Raw genomic sequence first — 24,593 nt, forward strand, 5'->3', positions numbered from 1 at the left:
TGTTAGCAACAAGCTAAAACTAAAGCTGTGTGTATGTAGTCTAACTGTTTAGCTTAGTTTGCCACCAATCTTCAAATTTGGCTCATTCTTGTAAACTCAGCTGCTGGCTGAGACAAAGCAGCCTCTCCTCTCTACCAGCGGTACCTGCAGCAGTCAATCACATCAGCAGCAGAGGGAGGAGGAGGAGGACAGGAGGAAGGACTGATACTGACTGATGTCTGTCTTTTTCTTTCTTTCTAAACTTCACTCAGTATTTTCATGTCAGAAATATTATTTATTTTATTGACATTTTACATTTGTTTCCAGAGATATTATTGAGTTTATAAAGTGACTTTGCTGTTGTAAACATGACTGTTGCAGCTGGGCGGCTGTGGCTCAGGAGGTAGGGTCACGAGCGGGTCGTCCACTAATCGGAAGATTGGCGGTTCGATTCCCGGCTCCTCCAGTCCGCATGTCGATGTGTCCTTGGGCAAGATACTTAAATACTTACACTGGCTGTGCCATCAGTGTGTGAATGTGTGTGAATGATTAGATTTCCTCTGATGGGCAGGTTGGGACCTTGCATGGTAGCCCCTGTACCCATTCAGCGTATGAAAGTGTGTGAATGTGATTCATAGTGTAAAAGCGCTTTGAGTGGTCGGAAGGCTAGAAAGGCGCTATACAAGTACAGTCCATTTACCATTTACTGTTGCTGCTCTAGAAACAATGTTTATTTATATTTATAATAAAAATAAATTCTAATCCTGTTCTGAATTTATTTTTTAAAAAAGAATTAATTCAGAACAGAGTTTACAGCTCGACTTTAAGGCTACGACAAATGGAAAAGAAATTTACTTGTCCCACGACACAAGTTAAAAGTCTCAAAAAAAATCCTCACAATGTTTCATCTGCTCTGCACCTCTACTGTGCGCACTGAAAAAGAGGGATGATGCATCACAGACAGACAAAGTCTGTGACGAGATGTCAAGAGGCAGATATTCACATTTTATTACATAATGAAAAGGTCAAAACCTTCAGATGCACAAGAAAGAAAACGGAGAAAAGAGGAGGAGGAAAAGAAAGTCCAATATAGAGGTATGTCGTCTAATGTTAACAACGCTAGCTAAGTAGCAATAAAGCTAATGCTAGATTATGATGCCACGATAGCTGCTGGACTCACATATCGTTACAGATTAAAGGATATGAGACTGAATGACAAGCCAGTAGCGAGCTATCTGGATAACTGCTCCTTCCTACAACGTAAGGCTTTGTGCTGAAATTTCACTGACCAATATCAGTGATAATGGCTAACGCTATATCCATAAAAACATAGATTTCTGCACTGGGTTGCACCAACTATGTGTAAGCTGGCATAAGCCACTTGGCATCGTAGCACATTGTAGTAAACTGGATCAATAGTGAAATATCATATCAATAAATTAGGTCTCTACTGGATTACTGTGTTACTAAATGGCAGCAATTAGGGTTATGTTGTAACTTATCTCCGTGGTGAAAGCTTTCATTTTAGTAATGCATAATCACAACTTAGAAATAATAATTTACATTATAACTAAGTTTGAACTGACACACAGCTGGTGCAACAGGCTGCAGCAGTTGTTTGTCTACTCTGCAGCTACATGTTTTTGCTTGTAACAGGCTGATATCTACTCTATAACTGTCCAGATGCACTCAGGAAATATCTGCAGAAGCCTCCAGCTGCTGGAGAAGTTACATCTGATCTCCCATCTACACCACTCTCTGAAGCAGGTCAGTTCAGCCACTTATTTGTGGTCTCTGTGTAACTGATAATACACTGCTATGTTGTCTTTATTATTATTATTATTATTATTATTATTATTATTATTATTATTATTACTATTATTATTATTATTATTTTTATTGTTATTTGAATGTCACAGTTACACCTTGTTAATTTCAAGTCAAATATCAATATTATCGTTTATTAAATGGTTTCTTACATGTGTTATCATGGTAACACTAGCGCAATAAAATATATTGAATCATAAATATAATTTCTATATTGTAAAGGGAACATAGCTAACTTAAATACTAATCAATATTAGACTGCAACCATCTATATTTATTCAAGTTGTCTACAGGACACATTAAAGCTAGAATAACTTATTCCATCTAAAATAATTTAAACTTGGATTCTTCACCTTTTTTCACTCATGTAATTGAACAGTTCTGGTCAACCGTTATCTATAATTTATGCTTCAGATGTGTTTATTGTCTGATGTGTTGTCATTTATGAATCATTGTGTGTCCTTACTAAAGGATTAATAACTATATTTACATGTATGTTTAGATTTGCCTGCAGGTGAAGCAACAACAGACACAACAGACACTTCTACTACTCTACAGCCTGCAGACACCATCAACTGGAACAGATCCTGAAGTATGTGAGTCCATCAAGGCAGCAGCTATAGATCCTGCTGACTGGCAGCCCTGTCTGATATGGTGAGGACAGAGATAGTCAGCAGAGGCCATATCAGCTAAAATAAGACTCTACATTTACAAAATGAGAGGATGGGAGAAGTTCCCATCACCACCACTTCTACAGAAAATAAGTGAATGGAGAGAAAATCAAGAGAAGTTGGTTGGGTATATTCCAAGAATTTTTTTTTAAAAAGTCTTTACTGCTTCTGCTGCAAGCTGTTCTCACAAAAAAACTACAAACTAATCAGTAATTGATTTAATGACTGGAAAAATTGCAGTGAAATACTCAAAACCCACGAGAACAGTCCAGGGATCTTATTTGTTGAGTAAGCAGGAACGGGGCCTGAAAGAGGCGTACGCCACTTCCCAAGCAAAAGTTGTGATCTATAAAAACAAACTTGATGGGACAATGTGCGCACCTGCACCTAAACTCTTACCCATGCGTAGGAACATTGTAGAGACGGGGGAAATCGACGACGCAGAATTGAAGTGAATTGAAGACAGATTGTATAATAATCCTCTCACACATTTAATTTCACTTAATATCAAACATCAATTATAGATCCACATTATCATAAACACTCAAACCAGCAGTGTTATCTGTACTTTGGCTTGTAGTGAGCCATAACTTCCATAAACATCTTTCAATTTGTAAAGATATAAAGCAACTCAGATCTTAAAGTCTGCCCAACATTTCATCAGTGCTGCCTCACCCGGAGCACAAAGGAGAGAGTCAGTTGTGGAGCAGCAGCAGCTGAAATGAATGATGTCAGGATGTGGCAGGTGGCAGGATTCTGCAAAGTCTGGGTTGCCTTTCTCCAATATTAGCTAAGCATGAAAATACTGATTGATTTTCACCTTAGCCACGTTAACTTACTGATGAAATGATCATCATTGATTGTAGAAATCCAAGATGACATGAAATAACTTCAACAAACGTAACTAAACATATTTACAGGACAGAGCGTTAATAGATTTTTAATATTTGGTTATACTGTGCATATATCACCAAGTATGAGTTCCCATGTAGTTTATATGTGTAAAATGGCTACAGTAAACACGGCTGTATTGTCAAGCACAGAGACACTGGAGACACAGCGGTGGCTGCTACACACACTCTGCCTTCTCCAGTCACCTCACCGGCTCATCTTCACCACCTGTGCTCACTGTGTCAATTAGAGAAATACCTGTATGCTGGATTTTGGAGTAAATATAAACTAATATAGTGTTTATTGTATTTTACATATTGAGTGACTGATGTAAAAACTACTTATACTGGTTAACTGGGAGCTGGCCCACTGCAGGGTGTGTTAAACATTTAACCAGAGATGTCTGACTTAACAACCCACAGGAATGTTTATTGAGGTTGTATATGGTTGTTTTGGGTTACACACATAATTTCAATACGTGTGAAAACAGGGAAATAAAAGGTTAAATGTCTGTTCATGCCTGTTGCGGTCCTTCCTCTGCTGCTGCTGAGCACAAGTGACAAGAGAGGCTCTGATACACTGAATCTTAACACTGATTGGCCAGGCGTCTAAAGACAGAGAGAGTGATTGGTGCGGCGAAAGAAACACATGTACATGAATATTCATGAAGGCTTTTGCATCGACCATTTATGGTTGAATGTGGGCGTGTAGAGGGCGGGATATGACGCTGATCCATGAGCGCACATTTCCAGGTGGACTGTGATTTATAAAGGGAAATATACGTGCATTCGTGTGTACGCATGGTTTTATAAATATGATTATTTTTCGGTGCACGCCATTTTCAGCTTTTGTGCGCACGTACAATTTTAGTATGGATCCTACACACTGTTATAAATGAAACCCCAGAACATTGTGGGCACATGACATCATAGAAGGAGTCATCTATCCAGTGTAATCTATCAATAACCAAGTGCCAGCGTCTTGGATGTTACTAACAGGTAAAGGTAGTTAATAATAGTAATATTTAACAATTGATTCATTCTTTGAAACGTGATTTGTTTGTTTGAAAAGTAATTGTAATTTATAAAAATATATATTTTTGTCTTGAAACCATTGTGGTGTCTGATGTTTGTTGTCCATATTTTTACTGTAGAATGAGCGGGTGTGTCATGGACTCATGGTTTGGGCTCTTTGTGTTTTTTCTTCTTTTGGTTTTCTGTGTTACACTTGTGTTGTCCAGTCTTTTTGCTCATTCATGTTATTTGAGTTGTATCTTTGAAAGACTGTATTAGATTATTGGTTAGCTTGTAGTGCTGTGTACCTAGGTTGATTTATTCAGAGACAGTTTGATTTATGCTGGCTTGTTATTGAGTGCTGTTGTGTTTTCTGGGTTTTACTTTGCTCTGTGTTTCTCTTGTGTGTTCCTTCACTCCTCCTGTTTTCATGTGCTCCTCCTCTCACCTGCCCTGCAGTAGCCTCGTCGGTCCTGCCCTGCTCCTAGTGTCTTCCCCGGCCTATCAGCTCCCAGCCTGCCCTTGTATTGTGCCACCTGTTCCTTGTTGTCTGATTACTTCAGTTTGTATTTAAGTTCAGTTTTCAGTTCAGTCTTTGCCGAGTCGTCTGTTCAGTTAGTCAATTCTGTTCTGTCGTGTTTGCTCAGTTTCCTGCTCAGTCGATTTTTTTTTTGTATCTTGTTCTACTCAGCTCATCCTGCTTTTGTTTTTTTCCTGCCAGTCTTTGAAATAAAGACACTTTTCTTCAGCACTGCTTTCTGGTCTCTGCATTTGGGTCCACCTGCTCCTCAATGTATGACAGGGTGGTGATGAGGCAGTACTGGTGGGGTAATGTGGTTTGGGGGGGGGCACCAAATCCTAATCTCTCCTAGGGAACCAACATGGCTAGAGCCGGCCCTGCTGTCAGATTTATTAAAGGAAAGCTTTTACATTTTCAGAGTGAGTGAAGAAATCAGGAGAGAGGAGACAGAAGTGAGGAAGAATTGCAGGATGTAACTTAATGGTGTTGAAAGAAAAACAAGGAGAAAGTAAAGAAGTGATTGAAAAGGAAGAAGGTGCAACTGATTCAAGATTTAAAGAAACAGTTGAAGGAGTAAAGAGAAACACACAGAGGCAGCCCAGGCGTCAGGTGATGGAGAGACATGAACACATTCAAAGCAGGAGGCAGAAAAAACTGTTAAGGTCTGACTTCCACCTGTATTTAGATGAATTACTGTTCTGTAAATATGTTTAAAGGCACAATCTGTTATCCAAACTAAAGGACATCCTAACAAACAAAAGTCAAAGCACAAGATTCAAACCTGCTATAAAAGGACTTACAGATGTTTTAACACAGGTACTAACACTACACAACAACTCTGTTAACATGATGTTTTCTTCAGCTGTTAGAAGGTCGTTGACCTCAGTAACTGTTGTAAACACAGCACTAAAACTGACACTTTCAGTTATCAGGAAACAAAATGCTGATTCATCTGATTCATTTATAAGTCAAACTGTTGTCTTGATTTGGTTTTAAGTTTAAACAAATTAATTCCCCATCAGTCACTTTTGCTATGTTGTTATATTACAAACATTGATCTATATTAAGGACCATATAGAGGCTGAGAATCCAGATTTGTTTTTCAGATAGAGACTGATTGGTCCATATATCATCCATGAGGTCTACGTTTATTTATGTGTTGTAAATAAACTGTTAATATTTCAAAATTAGGTTAATAAATATCGTTAATATTTGTTTAATATTTATTTACCTATTTTTTGTGCACTTGTTTCATTTCAGCTCAGTATAGAGAAATACACCGATACAGACAACCGCCTTACTGCGTATCTATGACAACACTGTCGACACCGCGTATCCGCATCTGTGACACACCTGCTCCGTAACATAACTAGTAGTTTCAGGGGGCCTACCACCCCCCCTGAAAACAATCCTAGTAGAAACACTGTCAATCATTATTATTAAACGTCAGAAGGATGATCAATAATTAATCTATAGAGCTCATATTGAAACAGACTTTACAAAGTGCTTCATAGTTCAGGATCAAATGAAAAGATCATTAACAGGGAAGTAACGACTTGAATAAAATTCATAAATTGAATCATTTATATGTTGACACTGTTTGGATGCTTTCAACTGTTTGTTCGTCTGATTTCTACGTTCACATACAAAATGAAAAAGTAAATTATTGTTATTTTTACTCTGACAAGTGACTTTTGTGGATGTGTAACAGTTAAAAAAGGCACTTAAATAATTCTTATGTCCAATTTGTGTTTGTGAATTTTATCTCAACGAGGAATTTTTATTCATGAATGTTTCCTGTTGAAATGACCTTGCTGCACATCGTCCCTTCTGTCCCTCACAGAGCTGTTTTGCATTGCTGAGGATAAGTTGTGTGGAAAAATGCTGCTGCGATATTTTTTTGTTTTCTATGGAAATTGAACCGTTTATGTTGTAACATTTAATGCATATTGTTTACTGTTAATACTATAACTTTAACTAGCTGTTTCATGTTGTTTTGACTGTTAATATGAGTTTTGTAGATGCTTCTGTTTAACTTTCTTGGTGCCATTTGTATTACAGCAGGCTGCCCTGCATCATGTAGTCAACGTAGCGCTGCAGAGATTTTAGCATCTATTTCCTGGTGTAAATTCTGTTATTTTGCATGTTTAGGAGCAGATGTGCAGGAGAGACCAGAAGGTGATTCATATGTGTTACATTGTCTTCTGCAGGAGCAAATAAAGGCTGGAAACCAATCCTTTGAGTCGTCTCGTTACATGTCCTTACCACATCTGTCACACATGGACGAGTGAAAGATAAATTAACTTGTCTGAAGGACAAGTGCCTCAAAAAGTTAATGTGGAGCCCTGCATGCGCACCTGTCACCTGCTGTTTTGGTTCATGTATGTGCAGCAGTGCAACGTGTAAAAGGGCTGAGTGAATACAGATCAGCTGGTGTGGTGATTAATAAATACTCTCTCAGCCAGTCACATCACTGGTCTCATAGCTGTGAAACACTTGTGCCAATCACAGTTAAACGTGATAACGACAGCTCAACAAACGGAAAGCTTTTCTTCAGGAAATGTCTGGATGGTTCAGAGCGTCACGACATGAACACACATCACCACAAATCTGCAGCCAAAGACAGATGGAGCAGTTTTTTCATCAGTTAATATAATAACAATAGATGGTTTGGTGAAACTGTTTATATGATTATAGCCCATCGGACCGACGCTATTTCAGCAATAATTATAGCCTAATGTATCTCACCTCGTACACGGTCACATAGTTTAGTAATTAATGTTACACAACAGCGTTTGCATCGTAATGTGTCTCAAGGATAAAACATGAGACGCTACTTTGGCTAAAAAGAAAGTCGTAGAAGAGGCTGATGAGCCCTGCTAACCCGACGTCTCCTTCATAAAAAAGCAGAATATCGAGTTATAACCGACCAGTCTGATGTGTGTAGAGGTGTGTGTGTTTCTACTGTAGCAGCCTGGTGTCATCAGGAGATTTAATGAAGGTAAACACAGTGAACGGTGGTGCGTAACAGCACTGCGCAGCACTGCGCAGATTTATCAACATATCAGTCCTGCTGACTTCAGATGCTGCAGGGATTTAATGAAGTGAAGGAGAAGCTTTTCATACAGTATAAACAGCTGTGGACAACAGATACTGTAACAATCACCTACATTCATTTATATATCACTGCACACTGATTTACTGACTTTCCTGCTTTAACCACATTAAACCTTATTTTCTGTGCAGATGTTGCTTGGAGAGTGTTTAATAGAAATAAATGATTTATATTTGAAGCATTAATCTGTTGTTGCAGCACGTCTGCATCCAGTAGACTATTTAGTATGAAACACAGGCGCCTGATACTGTATCAGTAGCCTATGTGACGCTCACAAAAACAAAGGGATTTTATGAGGATGACGTATGACTGCAGCGTTCTACTATAGTCATACGTCATTGTTCAGTTTTAACAACAGCTGACATTTTTGATCTTTGAGCACAAAATGAAGTTATTTGTCCACAAATATTTGGTGAACATTGTGGCTAATCAACATGGTCAGAAAATGACTCAGAAAAATATGAAGTATCTAAAAAATGCCAAAATACACTGGAGGGGGGCTTTAAATAGTATTTAAATGTTTGAAAACAACATTTGAATGTGTAAATCTGAAGGAGATTTTACCTGATAAAAATCATCCTTATGTCTGCAGTTTAGTGTCACCACAACTTTCACATCATATTAATCTCAGCACAGAAGTAAGAAATGGTGTCTGACCTCAGAGTCTCCAGTCTACAGTGTGGACTCTCCAGAAAATCAAACTGCAGATTCATTTCTGAACCGTCCCGACTGTAGTTGTAGCTCAGATTCAGCTCTCTCAGATGGGAGGGGTTGGACTTCAGAGTTGAGAGCAGAGAAGCACAGCTGATCTCTGACAAACTGCAGCTCTCCAATCTGAATAAAGAAGAAATCATGTAGCGTTAGAAGCAGATTACATGGGTGCAAGAGCTCCGTCTACAGACGGATTTCCATCAACAGTGAATTATTTGTTCCATCATAGTCTGTTTATTTTTACCACTAACACAAAAAAGATTTTACTCTGCCACCACATTTCTGCTTTTTTCACTTTGTAAACGATTAGATGGCGAGGGAAAGAGACGTTGGTTGTTCCAGACATCAACGCTTGTTCCAGCTTCTTGCGGTTGTTTATGCATCGATTTATACGTCTGTTTTCTCCAAAATAATCAAAGGTATGGCAGTTTTATTTAATGTGCACTTATTTCTCTGTAGGGATGGGTACCGAAACCCGGTATTAAACGAGCCCCGAGGATAAATGACTAAAGACTGTAGTATTGATAAGCTCCGATGTTACCGGTTCTTTTATCAGCACTTTTTAATGTTTTGGTGTAATTTATTCTCAAACTGCAGCCTCTCCTCCACACACACACACACACACACACACACACACACACACACACACAAACACACGCAAACACAAACACACAGACACACACAGACACACACAAACACACAGACACACACAAACAAACACACACACACACACACACACACAAACACACGCAAACACAAACACACACACACACACAAACAAACACACACACACACACACACACACACACACACACACACACACAGACACACACACACAAACACACACACAGCAAAGTCAGTGAACAGCAGATCACATGTGAAGTGAAGATTAGTCGAGTTGACGACAACTACGCTCGTTACTTCTTAAGTGCAATAACACCTTAGCGAGTAAAAAGCCAATACTCTATCAATACACCTGATCAACAAGCATAAACATGTAGAAAAGTGATATTTTCAACTGCTCTGTCCGCAGTCTCTCATCCACCGCTGCTATGTTTTACACAACCACAGCGCGCTAGCTCGGCTAATAGCTAATTGTTAGCAACAAGCTAAAACTAAAGCTGTCTGTATGTAGTCTAACTGTTTAGCTTAGTTTGCCACCAATCTTCAAGTTTGGCTCATTCTTGTAAACTCAGCTACTGGCTGAGACAAAGCAGCCTCTCCTCTCTACCAGCGGTACCTGCAGCAGTCAATCACATCAATTATAGATCCACATTATCAGAAACACTCAAACCAGCAGTGTTATCTGTACTTTGGCTTGTAGTGAGCCGTAACTTCCATAAACATCTTTCAATTTGTAAAGATATAAAGCAACTCAGATCTTAAAGTCTGCCCAACATTTCATCAGTGCTGCCTCACCCGGAGCACAAAGGAGAGAGTCAGTTGTGGAGCAGCAGCAGCTGAAATGAATGATGTCAGGATGTGGCAGGTGGCAGGATTCTGCAAAGTCTGGGTTGCCTTTCTCCAATATTAGCTAAGCATGAAAATACTGATTGATTTTCACCTTAGCCGCGTTAACTTACTGATGAAATGATCATCATTGACTGTAGAAATCCAAGATGACATGAAATAACTTCAACAAACGGAACTAAAACATATTTACAGGACAGAGCGTTAATAGATTTTTAATATTTGGTTATACTGTGCATATATCACCAAGTATGAGTTCCCATGTAGTTTATATGTGTAAAATGGCTACAGTATACATGGCTGTATTGTCAAGCACAGAGACACTGGAGACACAGCGGTGGCTGCCACACACACTCTGCCTTCTCCAGTCACCTCACCGGCTCATCTTCACCACCTGTGCTCACTGTGTCAATTAGAGAAATACCTGTATGCTGGATTTTGGAGTAAATATAAACTAATATAGTGTTTATTGTATTTTACATATTGAGTGAGTGCTGTAAAAACTACTTATACTGGTTAACTGGGAGCTGGCCCACTGCAGGATGTGTTAAACATTTAACCAGAGATGTCTGACTTAACAACCCACAGGAATGTTTATTGAGGTTGTATATGGTTGTTTTGGGTTACACACATAATTTCAATACGTCTGAAAACAGGGAAATAAAAGGTTAAATGTCTGTTCATGCCTGTTGCGGTCCTTCCTCTGCTGCTGCTGAGCACAAGTGACAAGAGAGGCTCCGATACACTGACTCTCAACACTGATTGGCCAGGCGTCTAAAGACAGAGAGAGTGATTGGTGCGGCGAAAGAAACATATGTACATGAATATTCATGAAGGCTTTTGCATCGACCATTTATGGTTGAAAGTGGGTGTGTAGAGGGCGGGATATGACGCTGATCCATGAGTGCACATTTCCAGGTGGACTGTGATTTATGAAGGGAAATATACGTGCATTCGTGTGTACGCATGGTTTTATAAATCTGATTATTTTTCGGTGCACGCCATTTTCGGCTTTTGTGTGCACGTACAATTTTAGTGTGGATCCTACACACTGTTTTATAAATGAAACCCCAGAACATTGTGAGCACATGACATCATGGAAGGAGTCGTCTATCCAGTGTAATCTATCAATAACCAAGTGCCAGCGTCTTGGATGTTACTAACAGGTAAAGGTAGTTAATAATAGTAATATTTAACAATTGATTCATTCTTTGAAACGTGATTTGTTTGTTTGAAAAGTAATTGTAATTTATAAAAATATATATTTTTGTCTTGAAACCATTGTGGTGTCTGATGTTTGTTGTCCATATTTTTACTGTAGAATGAGCGGGTGTGTCATGGACTCATGGTTTGGGCTCTTTGTGTTTTTTCTTCTTTTGGTTTTCTGTGTTACACTTGTGTTGTCCAGTCTTTTTGCTCATTCATGTTATTTGAGTTGTATCTTTGAAAGACTGTATTAGATTATTGGTTAGCTTGTAGTGCTGTGTACCTAGGTTGATTTATTCAGAGACAGTTTGATTTATGCTGGCTTGTTATTGAGTGCTGTTGTGTTTTCTGGGTTTTACTTTGCTCTGTGTTTCTCTTGTGTGTTCCTTCACTCCTCCTGTTTTCATGTGCTCCTCCTCTCACCTGCCCTGCAGTAGCCTCGTCGGTCCTGCCCTGCTCCTAGTGTCTTCCCCAGCCTATCAGCTCCCAGCCTGCCCTTGTATTGTGCCACCTGTTCCTTATTGTCTGATTACTTCAGTTTGTATTTAAGTTCAGTTTTCAGTTCAGTCTTTGTCGAGTCGTCTGTTCAGTTAGTCAATTCTGTTCTGTCGTGTTTGCTCAGTTTCCTGCTCAGTAGATTTTTTTTTTTGTATCATGTTCTACTCAGCTCATCCTGCTTTTGTTTTTTTCCTGCCAGTCTTTGAAATAAAGATGCTTTTCTTTAGCCCTGCTTTCTGGTCTCTGCATTTGGGTCCACCTGCTCCTCAATGTATGACAGGGTGGTGATGAGGCAGTACTGGTGGGGTAATGTGGTTTGGTGTGGGGGGGGGCACCAAATCCTGATCTCTCCTAGAACACCAACATGACTAGAGCCGGCCCTGCTGTCAGATTTATTAAAGGAAAACTTTTATATTTTCAGAGTGAGTGAAGAAATCAGGAGAGAGGAGACAGAAGTGAGGAAGAATTGCAGGACGTAACTTAATGGTGTTGAAAGAAAAACAAGGAGAAAGTAAAGAAGTGATTGAAAAGGAAGAAGGTGCAACTGATTCAAGATTTAAAGAAACAGTTGAAGGGGTAAAGAGAAACACACAGAGGCAGCCCAGGCGTCAGGTGATGGAGAGACATGAACACATTCAAAGCAGGAGGCAGAAAAAACTGTTAAGGTCTGACTTCCACCTGTATCTAGATGAATTACTGTTCTGTAAATATGTTTAAAGGCACAATCTGTTATCCAAACTAAAGGACATCCTAACAAACAAAAGTCAAAGCACAAAATAAATAAATACTGTTAATATTTAAAAATGAGGTTAATAAATATTGTTAATATTTGTTTAATATTTATTTACCTATTTTTTGTGCACTTGTTTCATTTCAGCTCAGTGTAGAGAAATACAGCGATACAGACAACCGCCTTACTGCGTATCTATGACGACACTGTCGACACCGCGTATCCGTATCTGTGACACGCCTGCTCCGTAACATAACTAGTAGTTTCAGGGGGCCTACCACCCCCCCCGAAAACAATCCTAGTAGAAACACTGTCAATCATTATTATTAAACGTCAGAAGGATGATCAATAATTAATCTATAGAGCTCATATTGAAACAGACTTTACAAAGTGCTTCACAATTCAGGATCAAATGAAAAGATCATTAACAGGGAAGTAATGGCTGGAATAAAATTCATAAATTGAATCATTTATATGTTGACACTGTTTGGATGCTTTCAACTGTTTGTTGGTCTGATTTCTACGTTCACAAACAAAATGAAAAAGTAAATTATTGTCATTTTTACACTTTTGTGGATGTGTAACAGTTAAAAAAGGCACTTTAATAATTCTTATTTCCAATTTGTGTTTGTGAATTTTATCTCAATGAGGAATTTTTATTCATTAATGTTTCCTGTGGAAATGACCTTGCTGCACATCGTCCCTTCTGTCCCTCACAGAGCTGTTTTGCACTGCTGAGGGTAAGTTGTGTGGAAAAATGCTGCTGCGACATTTTATTGTTTTCTATGGAAATTGAACCGTTTATGTTGTAACATTTAATGCATATTGTTTACTGTTAATACTATAACTTTAACTAGCTGTTTCATGTTGTTTTGACTGTTAATATGAGTTTTGTAGATGCTTTTGTTTAACTTTCTTGGTGCCATTTGTATTACAGCAGGCTGCCCTGCGTCATGTAGTCAACGTAGCGCTGCAGAGATTTTAGCATCTATTTCCTGGTGTAAATTCTGTTATTTTGCATGTTTAGGAGCAGATGTGCAGGAGAGACCAGAAGGTGATTCATATGTGTTACATTGTCTTCTGCAGGAGCAAATAAAGGCTGGAAACCAATCCTTTGAGTCGTCTCGTTACATGTCCTTACCACATCTGTCACACATGGACAAGTGAAAGATAAATTTACTTGTCTGAAGGATAAGTGCCTCAAAAAGTTAACGTGGAGCCCTGCATGCACACCTGTCACCTGCTGTTTTGGTTCATGGATGTGCAGCAGTGCAACGTATAAAAGGGCTGAGTGAATATAGACCAACTGGTGTGGTGATTAATAAATACTCTCTCAGCCAGTCACATCACTGGTCTCATAGCTGTGAAACACTTGTGCCAATCACAGTTAAACGTGATAACGACAGCTCAACAAACGGAAAGCTTTTCTTCAGGAAATGTCTGGATGGTTCAGAGCGTCACGACATGAACACACATCACCACAAATCTGCAGCCAAAGACAGATGGAGCAGTTTTTTCATCAGTTAATATAATAACAATAGAAATAAAAAAATGTATTTGGTGAAGCTGTTTATATGATTATAGCCCATCGGACTGATGCTATTTCAGCAATAATTACAGCCTAATGTATCTCACCTCGTACACGGTCACATAGTTTAGTAATTAATGTTACACAACAGCGTTCGCATCGTAATGTGTCTCAAGGATAAAACATGAGACGCTACTTTGGCTAAAAAAAAAAGAAAGTTGGAAAAGAGGCTGATGAGCCCCGCTAACCCGACGTCTCCTTCATAAAAAAGCAGAATATCCAGTTATAACCGACCAGTCTGATGTGTGTAGAGGTGTGTGTGTTTCTACTGTAGCAGCCTGGTGTCATCAGGAGATTTAATGAAGGTAAACACAGTGAACGGTGGTGCGTAACGGTGGTGCGTAACGGCACTGCGCTCTGGCGCAGCACTTCTCAGAGGCTGCAGATTTATCAACATATCAGTCCTGCTGACTTCAGATGCTGCAGGGATTTAATCAAGTGAAGGAGAAGCTTTTCATACAGTAAAAACAGCTGTGGACAACAGATACTGTAACAATCACCCACATTCATTTATACATCACTGCACACTGATTTACTGACTTTCCTGCTTTAACCACATTAAACCTTATTTTCTGTGCAGATGTTGGTTGGAGAGTGTTTAACAGAAATAAATGATTTATATTTGAAGCATTAATCTGTTGTTGCAGCACGTCTGCATCCAGTAGACTATTTAGTATGAAACACAGGCACCTGATACTATATCAGTAGCCTATGTGACGCTCACAAAAACAAAGGAATTTTATGAGGATGACGTATGACTGCAGCGTTCTACTATAGTCATACGTCATTGTTCAGTTTTAACAACAGCTGACATTTTTGATCTTTGAGCACAAAATTCAGTTATTTGTCCACAAATATTTGGTGAACATTGTGGCTAATCAACATGGTCAGAAAATGACTCAGAAAAATATAAAATATCTCAAAAATGCCAAAATACACTGGAGGGGGGCTTTAAATAGTATTTAAATGTTTGAAAACAACATTTGAATGTGTGAATCTGAAAGAGATTTTACCTGATAAAAATCATCCTTATGTCTGCAGTTTAGTGTCACCACAACTTTCACATCATATTAATCTCAGCACAGAAGTAAGAAATGGTGTCTGACCTCAGAGTCTCCAGTCTACAGTGTGGACTCTCCAGAAAATCAAACTGTAGATTCCTTTCTGAACCGTTCAGATTGTAGTCTTCACTCAGATCAAGCTCTCTCAGATGGGAGGGGTTGGACTTCAGAGCTGAGAGCAGAGAAGCACAGCTGATCTCTGACAAACTGCAGTTCTTCAATCTGAATAAAGAAGAAATCATGTAGCGTTAGAAGCAGATTACATGGGTGCAAGAGCTCCGTCTACAGACGGATTTCCATCAACAGTGAATTATTTGTTCCATCATAGTCTGTTTATTTTTACCACTAACACAAAAAAGATTTTACTCTGCCACCACATTTCTGCTTTTTTCACTTTGTAAACGATTAAATGGCGAGGGAAAGAGACGTTCGTTGTTCCAGACATCAACGCTTGTTCCAGCTTCCTGCGGTTGTTTATGCATCGATTTATACGTCTGTTTCCTCCAAAATAATCAAAGGTATGGCAGTTTTATTTAATGTGCACTTATTTCTCTGTAGGGATGGGTACCGAAACCCGGTATTAAACGAGCCCCGAGGATAAATTATTAAAGACTGTAGTATTGATAAGCTCCGATGTTACCGGTTCTTTTATCAGCACTTTTTAATGTGTTGGTGTAATTTATTCTCAAACTGCAGCCTCTCCTCCACACACACACACACACAGACACACAGACACACACACACACACAGACACACACACGCACACACACAGACACACACAGACACACACACACAAACACTCAAACACACACAGACACACACATACTCACACACACACACACACACACGCACACACACAGAGAGACACACATACACACACACACACACACAAACAAACACACACACAGCAAAGTCAGTGAACAGCAGATCACATGTGAAGTGAAGATTACTCGAGTTGACGACAACTACGCTCGTTACTTCTTAAGTGCAATTACACCTTAGCGAGTAAAAAGCCAATACTCTATCAATACACCTGATCAACAAGCACAAACATGTAGAAAAGTGATATTTTCAACTGCTCTGTCCGCAGTCTCTCATCCACCACTGCTGTTTTACACAACCACAGCACGCTAGCTCGGCTAATAGCTAATTGTTAGCAACAAGCTAAAACTAAAGCTGTGTGTATGTAGTCTAACTGTTTAGCTTAGTTTGCCACCAATCTTCAAATTTGGCTCATTCTTGTAAACTCAGCTGCTAGCTGAGACAAAGCAGCCTCTCCTCTCTACCAGCGGTACCTGCAGCAGTCAATCACATCGGCAGCAGAGGGAGGAGGAGGAGGACAGGAGGAAGGACTGATACTGACTGATGTCTGTCTTCTTCTTTCTTTCTAAACTTCACTCAGTATTTTCATGTCAGGAATATTATTTATTTTATTGACATTTCACATTTGTTTCCAGAGATATTATTGAGTTTATAAAGTGACTTTGCTGTTGTAAACATGACTGTTGCTGCTCTAGAAACAATGTTTAGTTATATTTATAATATAAATAAATTCTAATCCTGTTCTGAATTTATTCTTTTTAAAAATTATTTATTTTCTTGAGAAGGACTTATTTAGTATTGATAAGGAACCAAACCGATAAGGAGGATCAATAAGACTATTGATTATCAGTGTTCAGTCACATATGTTAACATGAAAAGTTTAAAGTTGATAAAGATAATAAGTAGAGATATTTGTGTTATTTTTATTCTAAAATATAGTTGAATAGTTAAAATAAGTAGGCCTACAAGTGTTTTGTCAGTAAGGAGAAAAATTTTTTTTCTCTTCAGCATCCATGAGATTATTGTGTCTGAAATCATTCAATGTTTCATAATCTGTTCAGAGCTGAAGAAGGTTTAGAATGAACAAGTTTAGAAAATGGAAACTCCAAACACCTGAACCCAACAGGATACAGGTTAAAAACTGTCAAATACAAACAGTGAAAAAGAGCTTCATTAATATTAATGACAACATGCTGCTACTTCAATAAACACACAGTGACTTAACAGTGAATTAGCCAGTGCAGCTTTTTCATCTTATATTAAGGTTTCAAATCTGCAGCTCTGATACAGTCAATAGATTAAACCACTGAAGAAGAAAATAGATGTTAATAGTAAGATACTCAGTGTGGATCAACATAACATCATCCTTATGTCTGCAGTTTAGTGTCACCACAACTTTTACATCATATTAATCTCAGCACAAAAGTAAGAAATGGTGTCTGACCTCAGAGTCTTCAGTCTCACAGGGATTACAGCAAAAAGAAAAAAACTTTTCAGTGAAATTTTTTTCAAGGCGCAGCCAGGTCATGTTATTCACCTGTAATTTGTAAACCTATATTACTTGATGCCTGCTAAACAAATAACACAAGATATAAAATTCTGAGATTTCAGCACCACTTCACACATAATCATGGAGCTCTTTTTGACTGGTCCTTGGATCTTTGGCTACTCTTATGACTAATTTTCTTACTGCTCGGGCAGCAATCTTGTGAGGAGCTCCTGTGTGTAGCCGGTTGATGGTGGAGTGATGCTGCTTCCACTTGCAGATAATGGTCCCAATGGTGCTTATGGGAACATTTAGGAGTTGAGAAATCAGTCAGTAACCTGTGCCATTCCTGTTGCTCAACAATCTTGTTGTGAAGGTTTTGGGAGAGCTCTTTGTCTCTAATCATCATGAGATGGTTCTTGCATGACAGCTTGGTAACAAATAATATCTTCACAGATGTCTAACCCTTTTTAAAAGAGTGGAAGTGCTAACAGTCACATGCACTAACCCAGCTGATTGTAATTAGCACAGGTAACTAATTAATGGAATCACCTGGTTCAGTGCTTTTTCTTACTGCCTGTTCAATACTTTTGTCCTGTGTCATTCCAATTCAATGCACATAAGTTTTTTGTTGATTGGGATGTTATGATTTCTTTAGCTGTGTTGCCTTATTGATTTAATACCAATGTCTGCTCTTAATTTCATATGAATAGCTGCACTGGAAATATGTCTCCTGAAAAAAGGTTGATGTGTTGAATACTTATTTCCCCCCACTGTACACTTATATTTTCTTATTAATTAATGATTATTATACACATGAGATTAAGGGAAGACAACGCACCTGAAATAATTATATTTGTTCTGACTGATTACATGAATTTGCCTAATTTGCATAATTTCATTTAGTTTCATTTTGATAGAAGAACATGGATTATTTTGTCCTTATTCAACTGTGTTGCCTTAAAACACATCCACCCTCATCCATGTTTAGGTTATTAAGAAATTTCACATAGGCTTGGCTATGCTGCAAATTGAGCCTACTGGTATAGAAAAAATAGATGATATAAATTAGGGATGTCAATGATTCATCGATTATGGGTCAATTGCCATTAATAATTCAACTGATTGAGCTACAGGTGTTTCTGGTGACCGCCCGTAAGGGCCGCACAAACTATAAAACGAACGCACCTCCCTGCCTTCCCACGAAGAAAAACAGTTGCAGACTCGCAGTGAGCCTCAATCTGCGCACTGTGTCGTCTGGTTGAACTCTGAAGCATAAAGCTGTGAAAACTCCACGGAGTTTTTGTCTGGCGGCTGTGCGGTTTAACTATCTGAGGCTCATGCTAACGCTAAACTAACATGTTGAACAGAAGCAGCTGCTCGGTTAATGCAGGCTGAGAGCTGACTGTCACACAGCAGGACTCTAATTACACATGCTTCCAACAAAATCAACACAAAAGTGATGAACTGTCTAAGCGACACTCCCCTGATCTGAGTATAAATGCATTTTAGCGGTGACAGTAAATGGACAGATAAAGCCACAGCAACAGTATTGTTTCGTCCCCGGGACATCCGTCCAGCTGAGCAGCTGTTTCCAGCAGCTGGACTAACGTTAGCTACAGCAAACACACATCACTCCATCATATAGATCAGGTCTGCAGATTGTTTTATATAAAACTAACCAGATGATGTTTGTTGTGGGGAGATTGGGGTAACCTGTTTCACATTTACATTGTTACACTATAATGCCCACTGTACCAACAAATAATATACATTTATTTTAGTCTAAAATACAAAATGTGTAATATTTCACTCACTATTGTATATCTGAGCAGGCTGCAAGTTATATACTGTAGATAAACACCTACTGTGACAAGCCAGTAGCGAGCTATCTGGATAACTGCTCCTTCCTGCAACGTAAGGCATTGTGCTGAAATTTCACTGACCAATATCAGTGATAATGGCTAACGCTGTATCCATAAAAACATAGATTTCTGCACTGGGTTGCACCAACTATGTGTAAGCTGGCATGAGCCACTTGGCATTGTAGCACATTGTAGTAAACTGGATCAATAGTGAAATATCATATCAATAAATTAGGTCTCTACTGGATTACTGTGTTACTAAATGGCAGCAATTAGAGTTATGTTGTAACTCATCTCCGTGGTGAAAGCTTTTATTTTAGTAAAGCATAAATCACAACTTAGAAATAATAATTTATGTTATAACTAAGTTTGAACTGACACACAACTGGTGCAACAGGCTGCAGCAGTTGTTTGCCTACTCTGCAGCTACATGTTTTAGCTTGTAACAGGCTGATATCTACTCTATAACTGTCCAGATGCACTCAGGAAATATCTGCAGAAGCCTCCAGCTGCTGGAGAAGTTACATCTGATCTCCCATCTACACCACTCTCTGAAGCAGGTCAGTTCAGCCACTTATTTGTGGTCTCTGTGTAACTGATAATACACTGCTATGTTGTCTTTAGTATTATTATCATTATTATTGTTATTATTATTATTATTATTATTTGAATGTCACAGTTACACCTCGTTAATTTCAAGTCAAATATCAATATTATCTTTTATTAAATGGTGTCTTACATACTTGTGTTATCATGGTAACACTAGCGCAATAAAATATATTGAATCATAAATATAATTTCTATATTATAAAGGGAATATAGCTAACTTAAATACTAATCAATATTAGACTGCAACCATCTATATTTATTCAAGTTGTCTACAGGACACATTAAAGCTAGAATAACTTGTTCCATCTAAAATAATTTAAACTTGGATTCTTCACCTTTTTTCACTCATGTAATTGAACAGTACTGGTCAACTGTTATCTATAATTTATGCTTCAGATGTGTTTATTGTCTGATGTGTTGTCATTTATGAATCATTGTGTGTCCTTACTAAAGGATTAATAACTATATTTGCGTGTATGTTTAGATTTACCTGCAAGTGAAGCAACAACAGACACAACAGACACTTCTACTACTCTACAGCCTGCAGACACCATCAACTGGAACAGATCCTGAAGTATGTGAGTCCATCAAGGCAGCAGCTATAGATCCTGCTGACTGGCAGCCCTGTCTGATATGGTGAGGACAGAGATAGTCAGCAGAGGCCATATCAGCTAAAATAAGACTCTACATTTACAAAATGAGAGGATGGGAGAAGTTCCCATCACCACCACTTCTACAGAAAATAAGTGAATGGAGAGAAAATCAAGAGAAGTTGGTTGGGTATATTCCAAGAAAAATATTTTAAAAAAGTCTTTACTTCTTCTGCTGCAACCTGTTCTCACAAAAAAACTACAAACTAATCAGTAATTGATTTAATGACTGGAAAAATTGCAGTGAAATACTCAAAACCCACGAGAACAGTCCAGGGATCTCATTTGTTGAGTAAGCAGGAACGGGGCCTGAAAGAGGCGTACGCCACTTCCCAAGCAAAAGTTGAGATCTATAAAAACAAACTTGATGGGACAATGTGCGCACCTGCACCTAAACTCTTACCCATGCATAGGAACATTTTAGAGACAGGGGAAATCGACGACACAGAATTGAAGTGAATTGAAGTCAAGCACAGAGACACTGGAGACACAGCGGTGGCTGCCACACACACTCTGCCTTCTCCAGTCACCTCACCGGCTCATCTTCACCACCTGTGCTCACTGTGTCAATTAGAGAAATACCTGTATGCTGGATTTTGGAGTAAATATAAACTAATATAGTGTTTATTGTATTTTACATATTGAATGAGTGGTGTAAAAACTACTTATACTGATTAACTGGGAGCTGGCCCACTGCAGGGTGTGTTAAACATTTAACCAGAGATGTCTGACTTCACAATCCACAGGAATGTATGTTGAGGTTGTATATGGTTGTTTTGGGTTACACACATAATTTCAATACATCTGAAACGGGGGAAATAAAAGGTTAAATGTCTGTTCATGCCTGTTGCGGTCCTTCCTCTGCTGCTGCTGAGCACAAGTGACAAGAGAGGCTCTGATACATTGACTCTCAATACTGATTGGTCAGGCGTCTAAAGACAGAGAGAGTGATTGGTGCGGTGAAAGAAACACATGAACATGAATATTCATGAAGGCTTTTGCATCGACCGTTTATAGTTGAATGTGGGTGTGTAGAGGGCGGGATATGACGCTGATCCATGAGCGCACATTTCCAGGTGGACTGTGATTTATAAAGGGAAATATACGTGCACGTATTAATATTTAACAATTGATTCATTCTTTGAAATGTGATTTGTTTGTCTGAAAAGTAATTGTAATTTATAAAAATATATATTTTTGTCTTGAAACCATTGTGGTGTCTGATGTTTGTTGTCCATATTTTTACTGTAGAATGAGCAGGTGTGTCATGGACTCATGGTTTGGGCTCTTTGTGTTTTTTCTTCTTTTGGTTTTCTGTGTTACACTTGTGTTGTCCAGTCTTTTTTCTCATTCATGTTATTTGAGTTGTATCTTTGAAAGACTGTATTAGATTATTGGTTAGCTTGTAGTGCTGTGTACCTAGGTTGATTTATTCAGAGACAGTTTGATTTATGCTGGCTTGTTATTGAGTGCTGTTGAAGAAAATACTCGAATCCTTGCTCAAAGTTTGCTGTGGTGGAAGTGGTTTAATAGCATTCCGGAAATGCGGTGAGCTTACTGACACAGAGCTGGTCTGATACAGTAGACTGACCCAGAGCAGAAGAAGTGGAGAGACTTTATACAGTAAAGATCAAAGCACCAAATGGTGAACAAAAGCTACAGTATGGATCAAAGTAGTGAGGGCATTTACATACAAGATCATGGTTTGCCAGGGGCACGTCGGGAGGGGTCAGGTCAGTAGAGGTCAGGAGGGTAAATAACAAATGGTAAACAAAGGGGTAGAAAGGGAGGGCATTTACATACAAGATCAAGGCAAATCCAGGGGCAATACAGGAGAGGTCACATCAGCAGGGGTCAGGAGGTGGAAAGGACACAGACTTGGCATATGTTTGATCAAAGAGTTGTCTCAGACGTTATTTGATTATCAGGTCTCCAAACTAAATGTGTTCTCCTTTGATGATTGAGTCTGCTTCCAAAAGGTATTCTTCTTCAGTGCTGTTGTGTTTTCTGGGTTTTACTTTGCTCTGTGTTTCTCTTGTGTGTTCCTTCACTCCTCCTGTTTTCATGTGCTCCTCCTCTCACCTGCCCTGCAGTAGCCTCGTCGGTCCTGCCCTGCTCCTAGTGTCTTCCCCAGCCTATCAGCTCCCAGCCTGCCCTTGTATTGTGCCACCTGTTCCTTGTTGTCTGATTACTTCAGTTTGTATTTAAGTTCAGTTTTCAGTTCAGTCTTTGTCGAGTCGTCTGTTCAGTTAGTCAATTCTGTTCTGTCGTGTTTGCTCAGTTTCCTTCTCAGTCGATTTTTTTTTTGAATCTTGTTCTACTCAGCTCATCCTGCTTTTGTTTTTTTCCTGCCAGTCTTTGAAATAAAGACGCTTTTCTTTAGCCCTGCTTTCTGGTCTCTGCATTTGGGTCCACCTGCTCCTCAATGTATGACAGGGTGGTGATGAGGCAGTACTGGTGGGGTAATGTGGTTTGGGGGGGGGCACCAAATCCTAATCTCTCCTAGGGAACCAACATGGCTAGAGCCGGCCCTGCTGTCAGATTTATTAAAGGAAAGCTTTTACATTTTCAGAGTGAGTGAAGAAATCAGGAGAGAGGAGACAGAAGTGAGGAAGAATTGCAGGATGTAACTTAATGGTGTTGAAAGAAAAACAAGGAGAAAGTAAAGAAGTGATTGAAAAGGAAGAAGGTGCAACTGATTCAAGATTTAAAGAAACAGTTGAAGGAGTAAAGAGAAACACACAGAGGCAGCCCAGGCGTCAGGTGATGGAGAGACATGAACACATTCAAAGCAGGAGGCAGAAAAAACTGTTAAGGTCTGACTTCCACCTGTATTTAGATGAATTACTGTTCTGTAAATATGTTTAAAGGCACAATCTGTTATCCAAACTAAAGGACATCCTAACAAACAAAAGTCAAAGCACAAGATTCAAACCTGCTATAAAAGGACTTACAGATGTTTTAACACAGGTACTAACACTACACAACAACTCTGTTAACATGATGTTTTCTTCAGCTGTTAGAAGGTCGTTGACCTCAGTAACTGTTGTAAACACAGCACTAAAACTGACACTTTCAGTTATTAGGAAACAAAATGCTGATTCATCTGATTCATTTATAAGTCAAACTGTTGTCTTGATTTGGCTTTAAGTTTAAACAAATTAATTCCCCATCAGTCACTTTTGCTATGTTGTTATATTACAAACATTGATCTATATTAAGGACCATATAGAGGCTGAGAATCCAGATTTGTTTTTCAGATAGAGACTGATTGGTCCATCTATCATCCATAAGGCCTACGTTTATTTATGTGTTGTAAATAAATACTGTTAATATTTAAAAATTAGGTTAATAAATATTGTTAATATTTATTTACCTATTTTTTAATTTCAGCTTAGTGTAGAGAAATACAGCGATACAGACAACCGCCTTACTGCGTATCTATGACGACACTGTCGACACCGCGTATCCGAATCTGTGACACGCCTGCTCCGTAATATAACTAGTAGTTTCAGGGGGCCTACCACCCCCCCTGAAAACAATCCTAGTAGAAACATTGTCAATCATTATTATTAAACGTCAGAAGGATGATCAATAATTAATCTATAGAGCTCATATTGAAACAGACTTTACAAAGTGCTTCACAATTCAGGATCAAATGAAAAGATCATTAACAGGGAAGTAATGGCTTGAATAAAATTCATAAATTGAATCATTTATATGTTGACACTGTTTGGATGCTTTCAACTGTTTGTTCGTCTGATTTCTACGTTCACAAACAAAATGAAAAAGTAAATTATTGTCATTTTTACTCTGACAAGTGACTTTTGTGGATGTGTAACAGTTAAAAAAGGCACTTTAATAATTCTTATTTCCAATTT

At 38.7% G+C, this 24,593-nt stretch overlaps 2 protein-coding genes across 2 annotated transcripts in view; both read right to left on the reverse strand.

Moving 5' to 3' along the window:
- The window catches only part of LOC122976030 (protein NLRC3-like), a 165,428-nt gene that overhangs the window by 116,610 nt on the left and 24,225 nt on the right, over positions 1 to 24,593 (reverse strand). The gene's annotated exons all lie outside the window — the stretch shown is intronic.
- LOC122976629 (ribonuclease inhibitor-like) overlaps positions 1 to 24,593 on the reverse strand; it is a 47,143-nt gene that overhangs the window by 19,795 nt on the left and 2,755 nt on the right. The window contains exons 2-3 of the mRNA XM_044345210.1: positions 15,326 to 15,502; positions 8,674 to 8,850 (exon numbers count right to left, since the gene is read on the reverse strand). Of these exons, the coding sequence (XP_044201145.1) occupies positions 8,674 to 8,850; positions 15,326 to 15,502 (354 nt within the window). The remainder of the gene's footprint in view (positions 1 to 8,673; positions 8,851 to 15,325; positions 15,503 to 24,593) is intronic.

The sequence above is a fragment of the Thunnus albacares genome, chromosome 24, assembly GCF_914725855.1.
Source record: "Thunnus albacares chromosome 24, fThuAlb1.1, whole genome shotgun sequence".
NCBI lineage: Eukaryota > Metazoa > Chordata > Actinopteri > Scombriformes > Scombridae > Thunnus > Thunnus albacares.